Source organism: Phaethon aethereus, assembly GCF_964289735.1.
Source record: "Phaethon aethereus genome assembly, chromosome: W".
NCBI lineage: Eukaryota > Metazoa > Chordata > Aves > Phaethontiformes > Phaethontidae > Phaethon > Phaethon aethereus.
Genome location: NC_138581.1, coordinates 5428480 through 5444244, shown reverse-complemented (window position 1 = coordinate 5444244; position 15765 = coordinate 5428480). Strand labels below are relative to the sequence as shown.

General features: G+C 40.1%; 1 protein-coding gene across 1 annotated transcript in view; it reads right to left on the bottom strand.

The window, feature by feature from the left end:
- The window catches only part of LOC309415228 (ectopic P granules protein 5 homolog), a gene marked incomplete at its 3' end in the record, with an annotated part of 60275 nt that overhangs the window by 27560 nt on the left and 16950 nt on the right, over window positions 1-15765 (bottom strand). Inside the window, exons 12-22 of the mRNA XM_082012679.1 lie at window positions 11667-11821; window positions 10312-10452; window positions 9933-10097; window positions 8633-8755; window positions 6814-7073; window positions 4979-5119; window positions 4094-4238; window positions 3091-3288; window positions 2439-2549; window positions 1532-1651; window positions 5-171 (exon numbers count right to left, since the gene is read on the bottom strand). Of these exons, the coding sequence (XP_081868805.1) occupies window positions 5-171; window positions 1532-1651; window positions 2439-2549; window positions 3091-3288; window positions 4094-4238; window positions 4979-5119; window positions 6814-7073; window positions 8633-8755; window positions 9933-10097; window positions 10312-10452; window positions 11667-11821 (1726 nt within the window). The remainder of the gene's footprint in view (window positions 1-4; window positions 172-1531; window positions 1652-2438; window positions 2550-3090; window positions 3289-4093; window positions 4239-4978; window positions 5120-6813; window positions 7074-8632; window positions 8756-9932; window positions 10098-10311; window positions 10453-11666; window positions 11822-15765) is intronic.

The window sequence follows — 15765 nt, the reverse complement described above, 5'->3', positions numbered from 1 at the left end:
TCACCCATATTGTGGTCCTGGTCGGTGAAGGTAAAGGAGGAAGAATTTCTGCCAGATTAGTGGCATGAGAGGGTGATCAGCAGGGGTAGCAAGGGCCTGGTGAGCCCAGCGGTAAATCATGAGCCTCTGAAGGGAAGGTACAATGGGCAGCTTCAGCTGGGTCTGTGCTTTCTGCAAAAAGAACAATTTTCAGACAAGTATTCTACTGCTCTTCCCTGTAACAGGTTGTCATAGCTTAATCCAACAGATTAGCACAGTGTGAAAACTCAGCAATTACAAAGGAGAAACCTTTGGAAACGTTCACACACCTCTTACAGGTCTTAGAGGAAGAGCTGCCCAGCTCACAGTTGTGTTGGACAACTGTTAGAGAGCAGTGCTACACCTCTGATGGTTAAAAAGAAGGTAGCATGAAGGGAGGGGCTAGCGTGATGCAAGGCCAACTGAGCCACTGGTGTCAATTACAGGGAATTACTGTTTTTCACGGAATGGTAGGGGTTGGAAGGGACCTCTGAAGATCATCTGGTCCGACCTCCCTGCCAAGGCAGGACCACCTAGGGCAGGTTGCACAGGAATGCATCCAGTTGGGTTTTGAAGGTCTCCAGAGAAGGAGACTCCACAACCTCTCTGGGCAGCCTGTTCCAGTGCTCTGTCACCCTCACAGTGAAGAAGTTTTTCCTCATCTTGAGGGGGAACTTCTTGTGCTGCAGTTTTTCACCATGGAGGTGGTTTAAGGTTTCATAAGACCAGTGCTGTTAGAGAACAAAGCAGTAGCAGTGAAGCATGCAGTACGTTCCAACCAGTAAAACTAAGTCTTAAGCCACATGAGGATGCAGAATGCTACAGCATGCTACCACTTTTAGCTTTTTCCAGACTACATGCCATACAGCCCTACTGAAAATCTAAAATGTAAAGTAAAACTAATGTGAAGAAAGAACACAGAAGGAAAAAAATTTTTTTTTTTCTTTTTTTTACAAAAAGCAGAACAAAGGCAATGCAACATATGAGCAGTAACACTCCGTATTAGCATCACGGAACACTACCCCACAGACCCACTAAATCATTAAAAAGTCACACACGAAGCTCCCATGGACTGTAGAGTAACATAAAGCTCAGACTTTTGCAAAATTCAAATCATCTGAGAAATGCTCTTTGAAATATAGACACATTTTCCCACCTGTAATATAAGAGTGTCTGCAGTCCCCATCTCAGTGGTATAGAATAAATCCACTGAAGATCATGAGGCATTGAGATGACCCACAAAATTATACAAGAGTACTAATTAGTGACTGAAGTTTTCCATAAATAATGATATATTAAAAACCAGGTATTTGCATGGTAATTTTTAAATGTTCAACTCAAAATGTAAAAGAAAACCTCCCTGAGGTATATTTTCTCCTGGAAAGCCAGATGAAGCATTAGTTATGCTTTTATCCTGGCAAGAAAAAGCACATAAGATAAAAACTAAGAAATACAAGAGAACAATTTTCTCAAGTCGTTGTGTCTAATAAAAGCAGATGAATAGTTCTCTCACCTTCAAAGCTTGATCAGGAGTTAAAGCATTAATAACCAACTCCCCCTCCACAACTCTGCGAAGCTGTGAATCTTCTTCAAATATTGACTCCATATTTAACACCATCCACGAATACCAGACCTGTAAAAACAGTAGTAACAGAAGCACTGATAACAAAAAGGCAGGGGTAGGATCAGGAAGCTTGCTGGTTTTTTTAAGAGGAATATGTCTTTGCCAGATTCTCATTACAAAGTTGCAAAAGCAGTATCATACCTCAACAAGAACACTAAGAACCAGTTTCCTCCTTATCTACATTCAAACATCGGCTCTCTATTTTGTACAATCCTAGGATAGAGGCAGGGGAAACAGGGACAATTGACAGAATTATCCTGAGAGTTCTGGAGGAAACAACCTACTTAAACTCTGTAGAATAAGATCTCCTCTTTCCACCTGCACTACACATCTCCAGCTGGGGTACTGCAGGATTTTTTCTTTTTGCTCCAATGTGGAACTTGCTTAAGCAGAGAGAAAGCAACCAGCATTCAAAATATTTCTCAGAAAAAGACTGATCTAATAGAAGAGTTAGGCTTTACATTTTTTCTCTCATTAAATACACTGAGAACAATTGAAGGTCAAAAGAAATCTTTACTAATAAATCCTATTACATGAATTCTTGGACACAGATCAGACAAACTTTCCCTGTGCAAAGTGTCCATATTCCCTTTAGCATAATAAACCCACAGCATTCTCTTAGGCTAAATTAGGATTTTATCACAACAAGGCTCACAAACACAGGGATAGGAAGAAAGAGAAAACAAGAGAAAAAAAAAAATCTTCAAAAATCTGCAAAAGCAGGAAAAAAAAAACCCTCAACACCTGTATACTGCTTATCCCAGGGTTGTTTATACAATACCATCACACCACTTACCTGAGAGGAATTGGCATTGCCCTCAACAAAAGAAGGTGTCACATTGCCTGCCACGATCCAGCTAACAAGTGAAGACAGCAGACCTTTGTCACAATGATAGCCCAAGGCATTCTGCATGGGAACAGAAAACATTTGGGGTTTTTTTCATATGCCGCCTAACAGATGATTTACAAGTTACAGGTATGTCACTCTGCCTTCATCCTTTCCGCCTCATGTTGCTACTTTCCAACCTTAGCTCAACCAGTTACCACTGAAATGCCTGCTTGTACTTATTTCTTTTATGCTGAAAAGATTCTGTTATAGTGACAGTGTCTCTTTTCTCGGGAGAGGATGCTCTATTTTTGTTCTAAATACACTAGCAAAAGTTTGAAATGCAAAGACTACAGACTAACATACTATACAGAACTCATGAATGAGACCTGTGTTCCAAATAGGTTTTCATTCTTATTATTATTATTCAAATCTCAGATATTTCACTAATCTTGACCTACTCAGAAACAAATCAAATAACATAACCCCATTATCACTCATCATCATGACTGTGCCTGCTACATTTCAGGAAAATACATTCACATCAAAACTACAACGAGCAACTCATGAACTGACCATTTACTCAACAGCCACACCATTATACTATATCACACCCATTTACCTTGTGTTGTTGGTAAAGCAGCTTTTGTACACAGTCCTCTTGACTGTACTGAAAAGCAGCTTTACATAAGTCATCCAGCAAGACAAGGGTTGCCCAGTCCCTGTGCCACAGCTGCTGGCTGGTGAGGACCTGAACCCAGAACTCCAATACTGAAGCCGGCCCCACTCCATTTGGCTGGTCACTCAATAAAATGTGAGTCTGCCAAATTAAAGGGTAAAATTATTCAAGAGATTGCAGCTTCAACTAAAGGATAAGAATTTACTGAAGAACTATCAAACCTGGATACGGCTGTGGGCCTATCCTTAAAATAAATAATTTACAACGATGCTCTCTATGCCTATGTAAAAACAGCTCTGCCATTTCCAACCCCTGAAAGAGAGATCATAGGTGAGCATCTTTGGCATCTGTTTTTGCTGATAGCACAAGTCGTAACTGGGACCCCTGGGACCTGCAGGTATAATTGGCACCTATTTCTGAAGTGTAGCCTGCTGTTCCTGCAAAAGGACTTCCCAAGGTAGGTACATTTCCCTTTAGTCCTTACCCATCTCTAATGTTAGTGGGCCTTCGTTCTTGACCTCTCTGCACTTAGAAAAAAATACTAGTTTCCTAACATAGGAACATTTTTTCATAGCATAGTCATCAACCAATGGTCAAAAGCAAAGCTTTCAAACATTAATATAGCTGCTGCATGCCTCAACTAACACAAGCAAGAAAGTAGTCCTGCATATTACATTCCCTTTTGAAGCAGTTTTGAACTGGTATTAGAAAATGCGTTTTCCAAGAGCCTGGAAGGCACATGTTAGGTCCAGCATCACATGTATTGTCAGATTTAGGCAAGTCTAAGTGGAAGTATTTCAGGAAACCAAACCCAACTATTTGTGCCCCATCACTGCATAACTGCCAGAGTTCAGTATCCTTTCTAACTTTAAGCACTAACTCAGGCAAAAAAGCCTATCTGTTTTTAAAACTCCCCCTTTTCTTTTTTTTTGAATAATCTTCTTACCTGTATCATACTACTGAGCAGCTTAACATTTTCTCCATAGCTCACTCCTGTCAAGTGCTGTGTTACTTTATGGGTAACCTGCTGGGTCACACCTTGAGGGACTCCACTATCCAGATGAAGGAACAGTTGGACATAAGATAAAAACCTAGGGATGTCAACAAATTGGATTAACTCTAAAATTTCTCCTAAGCATAATATACAGAAAAGCTACTTCTAGAAAATTTAAAACCAGCTCAACAGCACTGGTGACACCTATACACAAGAATTTTGATTCACAACCATGCTGCAGGTTTAATTGCTCCAATTTAACTATATCATAGGCACAGTATGAGCAGTTCGCGGCAGACTGTAATTCCAGGCAGCTCATGAGGACTGAATACAGTTCTTCATCCACATCAGCACCCAAATCTAGGCCGGGAATTGTCTGGGAGACTGCCAGGCAGTCCAAGCCAAAAGCACCCCAAAGACTACATAATCAATTTACCAGGACAAACCGCTGAGGTCCAGCACTTGAATACACTCCTAGCTGCTCAACTTACCAGTAAGAACACAGTTAAATGGCACTGCCTGCTTATCTTTCTTGCTCTTCTAAACACAACAGCTACTTGTCAACACAGCCGTCTGAAGACCGCTTCTGTGGCACAGCAGCAACATCAGTGATGACTGAACACAAGAGGTCAGTAGGAGACACTTCTATAACTACTTCCTCAACCACAGTCAATGTCAAAAAGTAACTAGGCAAATAAACCAGACGTACTTCCCCATCATCTGCGTCACATTCTCTCTGGATGCAAAACTCAGAATGAAGCCTGATAAATTTTAGCAGTTAAGATTAACTTCCATTGTTCTTTCTTAATAAATGTATTAGAAACATATAATGCTTACTGTTCATTCTTCAGGAGATAATACTGGCAAGAGTAAAACAAGGGTAAAATTTTATCCAGCACGTGGACTACTGTTCTCAGATATCTTGACTGGACGAGTACACCCAAAAGAGGGATCCCTTCAGCACAGAACTTCTCAATACTGTCAAAAGAAAAAAAACAAAAAAAACCCAATCAAAATAAACGAGGCAAAACACATTGACTATCAATAGAAAGGGAGACAGCGTGTTGATTTTTGTGTGTGTGTGTGAATGGAGATGTAAGGACGTATCTTTACACTTATCTTTGAAATCCTAAACAGCTAAATCCAGAGAGTTTTTTCTTCAGCTGTAGGAATCATTCAATTGCTGACAGATTTGGTAAGTATTTCCTGCCCTTCTGTGGGGGTTTGTGTCCTGTCTTCCAAAAATCACTGGGGATGGGGGTCTTCACCCATCAAGTTTCAATCAATTTAAAGCTCAGTGTTCTTGCTTAACCTAGCCAACTAGCCTCCCTCTCCAGGCAAAGGAAAACCCTACAGAGGGAATTTCATATTATCTAGCTTTGACACTTTGACATCTCCTCAGGATGGATGATGCACTGGACATCTTTCTTTATTACCTATAGATGGAGCTCAGAGGGTTTCCTTACAGTATGTACTTAGATGGCTGCAGTCAGCTGAGATGAATCCTTACTAGCCTCTTACTAGTGGCAACTTACTTGGTACATTGCTCTGCATCAAGTTTTGCTAACTGAGAAGGGTTGCACATTTGGAAAAGATGTGAAACATTAATCCTATGTCTACTCTGAGGTCATGAAAATGAAATATTATATTAAGTCACTAGCATACAGTACAGCATTTTGATTCTTCTGCTCATTAACATAACTGGCCTTGAACTTCTGCATGTAATAAATATCAGTGTTGTTGTTTAGATAGAAGAAGGATGTTAAGTGGTACTTCACAAGGTCAGAGTGGTTGGGGGCTGGGGGGGTGCACCATAGAAATACAGAGGTTCCTTGGTTTTCATTCAATGCTTGAAGTCATGTAAAAATTTCCACTCTCAAACCACAATACCTTCATATCAGTCTCAAATTATTCCAGTGCTTCGAAGAAGGACGTATGTATCTATGGCATAACCTTAGCATCAACCAATGGCTTGGGGAAGGAGGAGAAGAAAGCCAAGACAATTTTTCTTTAAAGAGTAAAGCAGTATTACATGCAGAAGACAAGTTAGTGAAAATTTTGAATAGAGCGAGAGATAATTAAAAGAGATCACAGATTCAGGGAAAACAGACTTGACAGATCGATAAACCTATCCGAGGCTCTGTACCTTAATCAAATATACTAGTTGAGTATGTCCAAAAGCCTTACCTACAAACCAGATGAAAGCACTGGAAAAGACTGTGTTTGAACACAGTCAGGGCTAGGAGATTCAGTATCAAGGTTGTGAAGTTCTCTATTTATCATTACCAGCACAAATGGGTTTTTTTCTCCTCACTATTTTCTGACTGCCCTGCTGCAGCCCTGCTAAAAAAAATTACCTGTAGAACAACCCTTTTAGTAAGCGTGGTTGAAGGTTATTCCTATCCATAGCAATCACACTAGCCCCTTAGTTTCAATACTATTTCTAATGACTATTTTGAGCCTAACATGCAGATGGCAAAAAATAGTATTAGCAAAATAAAAGGCACGTTGTTTGCAGCTACAGTCCCTGAAAGACTGCTTAACCCCTTGCATCAGAAGTCCTTTATTCTTTAACATGCATAAAGAGGTTAATAGCCCTCAGTTCATCATTAGGTAGGCTGCTCACTCACTGGGGCCGTGCACCCAAGGCAAACATGAAAAAGCACACTTACCTGTGACCTAGAGCAGTCATTGCCAGCGCCAGATAACAGCCGATAGGGATGCCTGCTTTAACAGCCTTCAGGAGGGGGTGAAGCGTGACCGACTCCGTCATGTCAAGCACACTGTCAGACACAGGGACCGCAGGCCAGCCATGTTGCATGCCACGGTCATTTCTGTGAAGCTTTAACCTCAAAATCAAACCCCATGCCCACTGATTAAAGGAAGTCTCTGGTGTTTCTCCATAACGAACAATGCTGGCTAAGTAGGAGACCTGGAACAAAGCAGCAGCAACAGGAATGAGAGGCAGCACAGCCACACTACAGCACACATGGCACTAGTCTAGGACTTGGGTCAGCTTGGATGAGTTTCCTCTTCTATCAAAACACCGTGACACCAGGTCAGAGCAACAGTAGTTATTTTTCAGACACACCATGTAGCACCACCAATTAAGTTTATCTGAAGTCTCTGTTTCTATGGCCTTCATTTCCACCACCCCTCTCCCCACCACCATCCCTTTTGATAAAGGCGATCAACCTATACTGGCTGAAGTTTTCCAAACTAGGTATTGGTGTCAGATTAAATTTTATTTTTACTACTTAAAAAAAACCCTCACAAACAACCTTCAGTAATGTTTAAGACTGCTAGTGAAAGGAAAACAAAAAAATATAGATACAAAAATAACATGTGTAAATAAAGAGCCTAAAACCTGGCAGCCTCTCCTTAGAAAGAGGTCTGTAATGTGGACAGGCAGAGTCTCTGTGTTGTGTACATGTGTCCATTATTATGAAGACCTTGCCTAGATAAGAAGGAATTATAGATCCCTGGGAAAAAATATTGTACACTGACAGATCAGTGTAAATTGCAGAGCTGGGAGTCAACACAGATGTTTCACCCGCTCTGAGTGGCTGTACGAGAACCTAAGCATTTTTTTCTCCCAAATTCCAGTTACCAGCTCATAGACGTCAGGACAGATTCACCAATACAAGTGGCAACCAAGGCTGAAATAGGCTTAAAAAGAGAACTCATCTAGCTGGCACAAGACAACAAACCATGATTAAGTAGTGCAGAGAAGCAAGTCAGAAAAGAGCAGAGACAACAAGGAACATTTCAAATGTGGGAAGACTGGGGAAAAAAGCACAGGGGAGGAGAGGAGGAGAAAGCACTGTACAAGAAATACTGAGAAGGCAAAAGCACAACACATTGCTAAAAGCTCTGAATAAATAAATAGAAGCATCTTGGACTGAATATCCAACAAAGGGATTTTTAACCTTGATCTTTCTATCCTTCCATTCCCCTTCTGTAACTTGGAGCCATACCTTCCCTCAGTCACCAGTGTGCTGTAAAAATCAATGTAATAAATGTTTGTAGGGTGTTCAGGTAACAGCACTGATCATTACTGAAAAGTTCCTAAAATCTTGAGTCTTTAAATAAGGTAAGACTAAGAGCTGGAGACACAGGAAGGATGTCTCTTATGTTTGCCAGTAATAGTGAGTATCCTTTCATTAAGCAAGTACTGGCCAACTCCACATGAGTAAAGGATGCTTTGCAAGAAGTTTGCAACTATCCCACTACAGACTGCATAATAATGCAAACCTACAAGGGGGCCAGATTTAAAATTTCTATTTCTCATCTAAGTGTTCAACGTAAGTCTAACAGGATCTTCAAATAGGCCTGTGGGTGCAAAAATACTGAGAGTTGGTATATTATAATGTTCTAGTAGTATCAAGATAGCATAGCTTTTAAAAAGAAAAAAGAAAATAAAGTCTTGGCCTGCAGTTTTTCCTATCTGCCACTATCAACAAGCTACTCCCTGTAATTCTGAAGGAATACCTGTTTTATGCTTTCAGAAAGCAGCCCAGCATATGGTTTCTGGGAGAGATATTTCTGATATGCTTCCAGGACCATCAATGCAACTTCAGAATGGACAGCTGGATCCAGATGAAGAGCATCCTGCTAAGAACAGAATCGTATGACACAATACAACTGCATCATTCAGTTGTACTACGGAGAAATAAATCTTAATTTGAACAGCCAGAAAGAGATTAAGTATTCTAACACCTAGGCAAAACCTTGGCCAGCAAGAAAAATTTCAGTGCAACATTGAAGAACAATGAGCTCACATTGGGCAATACAAAGCTCAACAGCTAGATTATTTCCTGCAAAAAGTGACCATAATCACTTCTCATGTTTATTTGGTGGATTTATAACAATTACACCAAAGATCTATAGATGGCATTTTAAATTACATGGTACAGACACTGGAAATCTTGCCTTTAAAATACAAAACAAAACCAAAAAAATACTATGTTTTGATACGAAGAAACATGATAATCCCTCTTACCAACTGCCATATTAAAGAACTATTTTCCCCATATCAAAGGGTACAGACATGACACTATTGTTGCACAGCAAAGACCTCACAGTTAATTTTTCCCTACCATTCCTCTGTCTTCACGTGTCATCAAGAAATAGGGAAAAAAAGTAAAGCAGTTTTCATGTACAAGTATTAGCATAGCAAAGCTAAGAGTTCAGTATGGTCAAAAGCATAGATTATAATGCTAAAATGGATCACTGAACACAGGCAACAGGATTTTTCCCCCAATCTATTTCTCTTTCTCTCTGAAAAAGCATTCACCCTTGATTGGATCCTGAACTGATGGAGCTCCTAGAGTAGCCTGTTTTATGGAATATTTTCCTATCATTAAATAAAGTTCAGGGCTTTGAAATCTCTAGTTTCAATCATTAGTTTTCTTGCATTCTTACAACAACGTATCTGGATACCAGCCTGCAAACTACAGTCACACCAGTCTCATACACACTTCTTGGAGGATTCCTCTATTTCTGCAGCCACAGATATCTTAATGTAGTGACTCACAAAAATTGTCCTGTCACCTGTTTCCCCTTGTTTAGATAGGGGGAACTCCTGCTCAAATATCTCTTTTAATCTCAGCTGCAGCACTATAAGGAAGCAACACAAGCAAATCCTCAGGCAAAATGCTGCAACATTATTGTGAAGTTAATAAATAGCGTGTAATTAACTGTTTTCAAATTCAGTTACAGTCCCAGGTTAAGTTAACACTTTTACTCTGTAAAACTGACCAAGTTCAGGCCTCCTGTTTTTAATACGTACATGCTCACCAAATCCCCAGTTTAGCCCTTCCAAGATAATGCAGGCTAGTTTATTCTCCACTGTTGTTAGACTGTAATTTAATAACCAGTCACGAATCAGCGCTATCTCAGATGAAGAAGGCTTCCACAGGTACAATGGCAGTTCTTTGAATAGATATAAAGAAACCTTTGAGGGCAGAAAAGAAAAAGGCTAATCAGTACTTAGTATGCAACAATAATCAGCACTACGCCCTTCTATCTCAAAGAGTGATATGATCAAAAAAACAGGGCCAAGTCTTTAAAACAATCCATTCATACCAAACCGTATCTTGTAACACAGTCTGGGACAGCCTCTTGTTTTAACTGGGTGCCTGCTTTAAATGATAGACCTTAGCACTTACCATCCCAATTTTCTCGATGGTCTCTCTAACTCGATCCAGCAGTACAGAAATAATCTGTGTATGGATGCTGGCAATTGCTCCCAAGAGTTCTCGACCAACTTTTGAAAATGTTTCTCTTGTGGAAAGACTAACATAAGACACCTGAGAAGATGAGCAGAGAGAAGTTATGGGTTACAGCTGGCATTCACTGTCACCACCATAAAACATCTTCTGGAAAATACAGAACCAAATTGCTCTTGGTTTATCCTGGACGAAGTTGATAAATGCCAATACTAAAACCAAAACTGACTGCCCTAGAAGATAAGGAAATGATTATAATATTGCACTGGTGAGGCCGCACCTTGAATACTGTGTTCAGTTTTGGGCCCCTCACTACAAGAAGGATGTTGAGGTGCTGGAGCGTGTCCAGAGAAGGGCAACGAAGCTGGTGAGGGGTCTGGAGCACAAGTCTGATGAGGAGCGGCTGAGGGAACTGGGGTTGTTTAGTCTGGAGAAGAGGAGGCTGAGAGGAGACCTTATCGCTCTCTGCAACTACCTGAAAGGGGGTTGTGGTGACGAGGGTGTTGGTCTCTTCTCCCAAGTAACTAGTGATAGGACAAGAGGAAATAGCCTCAAGTTGCGCCAGGGGAGGTTTAGATTGGATATTAGGAAAAATTTCTTCACTGAGAGGGTGGTCAGGCATTGGAACAGGCTGCCCAGGGAGGTGGTAGAGTCGCCATCTCTGGAAGTGTTCAAAAAACGTGTGGATGTGGCGCTTCAGGACATGGTTTAGGGGACATGGTGGTGCTGGATTAATGGTTGGACTTGATGATCTTAAAGGTCCTTTCCAACCTAGTGATTCTGTGATTCTGTGATGTCACAGTGCCAAAAACAAAGTCTAAAACTAAACATAGGAACAATACCACACACACTCTAAAACAAAAAAACGAAAAAAAAAACCAAAAAAAAAAAAACCAAAAAAAAACAAAACAAAAAAAAACAAACAAACAAAAACAAACAAAAAAAACCCACCACCACCAAACCAAAAAACTACACACTACAACAGGAAAAACACCACACAAGAAATTTCAGAGCTATAAGTTAGACCCGAATGAGAAAAATAAAGCAAAAGAAATAAATTTTCGTTCATTTGTTTCATTCTGGCTTGGTCCACAGAAAAGCTATTCTTCCTCCCAGAAGAAGATGCACTTCATCCTGTTTTAATTCAGTACAAGATTATAAACCTCAGAAGTAGCACTTTCTTAGTTCCATGGCAGAACAAACTACAGAAGCCATGAATGTTTCACACCTTCCACTGTTAGAAAGAAAAACAGGACATTCATCCTTTTCCAGAATGGACCAGGAAAGTTACTCGCCTCATATATCTCCAGAACAATTATTTTGATAAAATCCTCATCAACATCAGCCCGCTTGGTTTGTGCCATCTGAGCAAATGTGGTGAGCAGACAAATTTCTTCCGAGCAGTTCATTGATTTGAGATATTTTTCAAAATTTTCAAGGTGTTCCGGGTCTAGGGAAAAAAAAAGTCACATGAGAGAAACATGATAAAAGAAGTGTTAAAGGACACACATCATCAACATTTACACATTTATTCACGGTCCAATCCCAGAGAAGGAATCAGTGACAAAGCAGTTATCATCACTGGAAGCCTGTAAATTAGTATCCTCTCTTCAGAAGTGACTGGTACCAGCTGCTTTAAAATAACATGCAAGAAACACCATAATATGCAGTGAGCCCATATGATTCAGTAAATATGCTAGTAATTCATAATGAAAGCTAAAAATGCTTCAAGCACAGCTGGAATTCAATTTTTAATATTATTTTAACTATGCGATGTCAATCATCCACAGGAAGAACTGCTTGAATCTTTTTGCTTTTTAAAAATGTTATCACAATTTTGTCTTCCATTACATATTGGAGCAATTAATTCCACAGATTAAGTCCAAATTATATGAAACAATTCTAGTTTTAATCAACACACAGTCAAGAGAAGATTAAAACCAAGCCCACCCAAGCACAGCAGAGAGGTTTTGATCAAACTGAGACTCTGCCAATCCCACATACCATGATCTCAAGCAGCAATTAAAACTGCGGAGATCATTCTATGTCGATTACAAATAAAAATACTTCAAGGGTCTAGCCCTGGGCCTAGATTATGTCCAAGAGTTACAAGGAAAGGTCAGTTTCAGATTCTCAAACTCAATACAAGGAAAAAAAAATTACTGAATGCACTTGTTTGGGAAAAAAACTTGTTTCCCACGTTCTCTGCTGCAAGCCACAGCTCTGCAATCTCCCTTGTTTGGAGTATTTTTCACTCTCTGAAAACAGAGAAGTGAAGTTCCACAGGACAGTAAGGTTAAGAGATGCTTTCACTTGAATTCAAGGCATGTTTTCTCTTTAAATCCAATAGTGAGATGTTGCCAAATGCAAATAAACATTTAATTCCTCGGGGTGGGCGACAACAGGAAGGCAAGGGTACAAAGAAACCTGTACAGGACTTCCAAATAATTTTTATTTCTTCCAAATAATTTCGAATAGTGTCTGTGCAGCAAAACAAGCATTGAAAGCTGCATTTCAGCTGTAAAATGGTTTGGAGAGTGGCCTGCTTCCTCTGAAGCATAACATGCCAGTAAACACTGTTTACAGTGATCTTATAGCAATTGAATATACTGAAAAAGCACTCATTGTGGCACTTGACTACTTAATCTACACAGGCATGTGCTCAGCATGCTTGTGATTAAACACTTCCACTTAGGTTACATTCTATTTTAAGGACTTTCAAGAATTTTGCAACTGTACTTCAACCTGAGAAGGTCAGACTTTGTACAGCCCAAACATCTCATGAACAGTGTGCTACAGGATTGTGCAATTTAAGCAGAGTTTTTCCATATAGTAAGATAAACTACACTCCTGATAGATAGAATAGACATACATAGGATGTCTCATCCATTCATCTCCCTTTCCTAATGCTTCCTTTTATCTATTTTACCTTTATAGAAGAAGTTACAGAGCACTGGTGGTGGTTGTTGCTGTTGTGTTTGGGGGGTTACGGTAATGCAGAAGGACCAAAAAAAAAAAAAAAGGACCATGCCATTACTATATATAAAGGCAGAGCAGAATGACTCACAGCATAGGGAAGGGGTAGGACACGCAAGTAACGGATGACTCTATGACAGCAATTGTCATATTAGCAGTGCAATGTGTGTGTCTGTGTTTCTTTAGGCATAGACGAGCTAACCAACAGAGAAGGGGTTTGGAGGGGGACAGAAGAGAAAAACGGGATCTGGGAAGTTAAAGACAAAGACAATAGAAGGGAGGAGGAGGGCTGGTACCAGCTGCTGAGCAGATGTGCACTAGACCTTCTCTTCTGCAAGTCACAGCTCTGCAATCTCACAGCTTCCTGCTTCAGCTGCACTTTCCTCCTCACTGTACCTGGGGTCACCTGTGGGCTCCACACACAGACCCCACACCAACCTCCAACCCACACTAAGCCATAGCTTGAGACTGAAGGATGGGGACAAGGAAGAAGGGAAGACGACAGACTCCACCTAAATCCTACTGTCTCACAGTGGAGCAATGACATCTTCACCACACACTTGCTACTCGAGACAATTCCCTTCCTCCTCTGCACATTTGATGACACTACAATTCAAGTTCAGAAAGACCCTAAAAATTAGTGGCTCCTCAAATCTTGGTAATGGCAGTAAAGAAACTGTAACCAGAAATGCTGTTGTGCAGGTTCTTATTGCCAACCGCAATGGAAGCAAAGACAAAACTGTTAATCCTATATTTATAAGGCTTACAGAGAACACATGTTTGTACTCACACATGTATCCAACATCAAGAAGAAACTACTAGGTCATTACTGTGGAACACACATAGTCAATGACAAGCACAATTCCACTCAAGAATACATGAGGTAACCAGACTTCCCATATTTCCTCAGGGGTTTATTTTTTATCTGGTAGCTCTCATAGTCCAGAGGTCATCCTAGTAAGTGCAGCTCCATCACTGCACTCCATTTTATCGTGTTATTTCTACCTATCCCTTAAAAGTGACTATGCTCCCACCTCTATACGTTCAAGCCTAAAGCTTCCATCAATTACCAAGGCTTGCTGCCACCTGTAGATTCACCACTTAACATGTCACAAACTTAATTTGGGACAGGAAATCAATAAAAAAAGGTTCTTTCCCAAGAGAATGTTAATGCCATGGTCTTCTAGGGTATAAATTACAGGAAATTAAGTCAGCATTATTTTAGTCTGTGTCAGTCAAAAGAAGCCATTTCAGATGATTAGATGGATTTCACTGAAAGAACTGTTGATATTCCCTGTCTAGACATTTGTGAAAAATAGTACTGTGCTGACAAAACCATCGAGAAGAATGAAGAGGATAAAAATATCCTGCATCAGCATATCAGGGACTTTAAAACAGAGAAGTTAGCTAAAAGCAAAACAAACCTTGAACAAAACAAAAATAAAATTTAGTGTTTGTTACTGTCAGAGCTGCAACCCACCATATCATATTACATTGTCTTTGTTTGAGATGCAGTAAAAATTTCTTGCAAAAACATAAATAAAACACAGTCCTGCTGAAACAGTGTAACTGTTACTGATTAGCACTTGCCAGCCAAAACAGATGAGACTTCATAGAGTATACACAGCTACAGTCTTGATATCCCTCCCCCGTTCTGCATAAATTGCCTTAAACATTAGCTGAACTTGCACAGAGTCAATATGCTCAGTAACCTCTCAAGATCACCATTTTCTTTTACTCCTCCATCAAAAGACTCGGTTGATGTGGTGGCAGCTAGCTGGGCTACCAGCTAGCTGAAAAGTAAAACTGACTGAGTGTGAGATTTGCTCTCCCTGAAGACAGCAAAGAGGCTGTGAAGTAGTGAGTTACTGCTTTGTTTACCTGTCTCCCTGTCAATCAAGTTCAGAAATATTTTCCATGAAGGCAGCAGCAAAGGGAAAATAGCATTCCAGCTGGCTTCTAAATAACTCTGCTGTGTAGCTGAAGCCACTGAAATCACTGTGGAGATCAACACAGGACAGAAGTCAAGAGGAAATAGAAAGAAAAGGTGGCATATAGGACAAGAAAAGCATCAAAAGAAGGCTTAAGATAAGGGAAACACCTGTGGTTGTGGAAGATAAGGAGATCACCCACAATGAAAGTTACTGAAGCCAAAACTAGCAAGTTCAAGGGAAAAAAAAGGACGACCAGAGTATTTATAGAGCTATCAACAGCTCACAAAAAAAAACACAAACAAAAAAAAACCCACCACCAACTCTACATGATACAAAATTCTGTATTTTAGGAGTTAAATCTCACTCTCCAAATACTATCAAAGGTCAAGATGGGACCTGATATGAGAATACACAAGATGTACCTATTGCATGGCACTCTTGGAGCTCTCTGAAGCAGCCAGTAAGCAGTCACTGACAGAGAGAA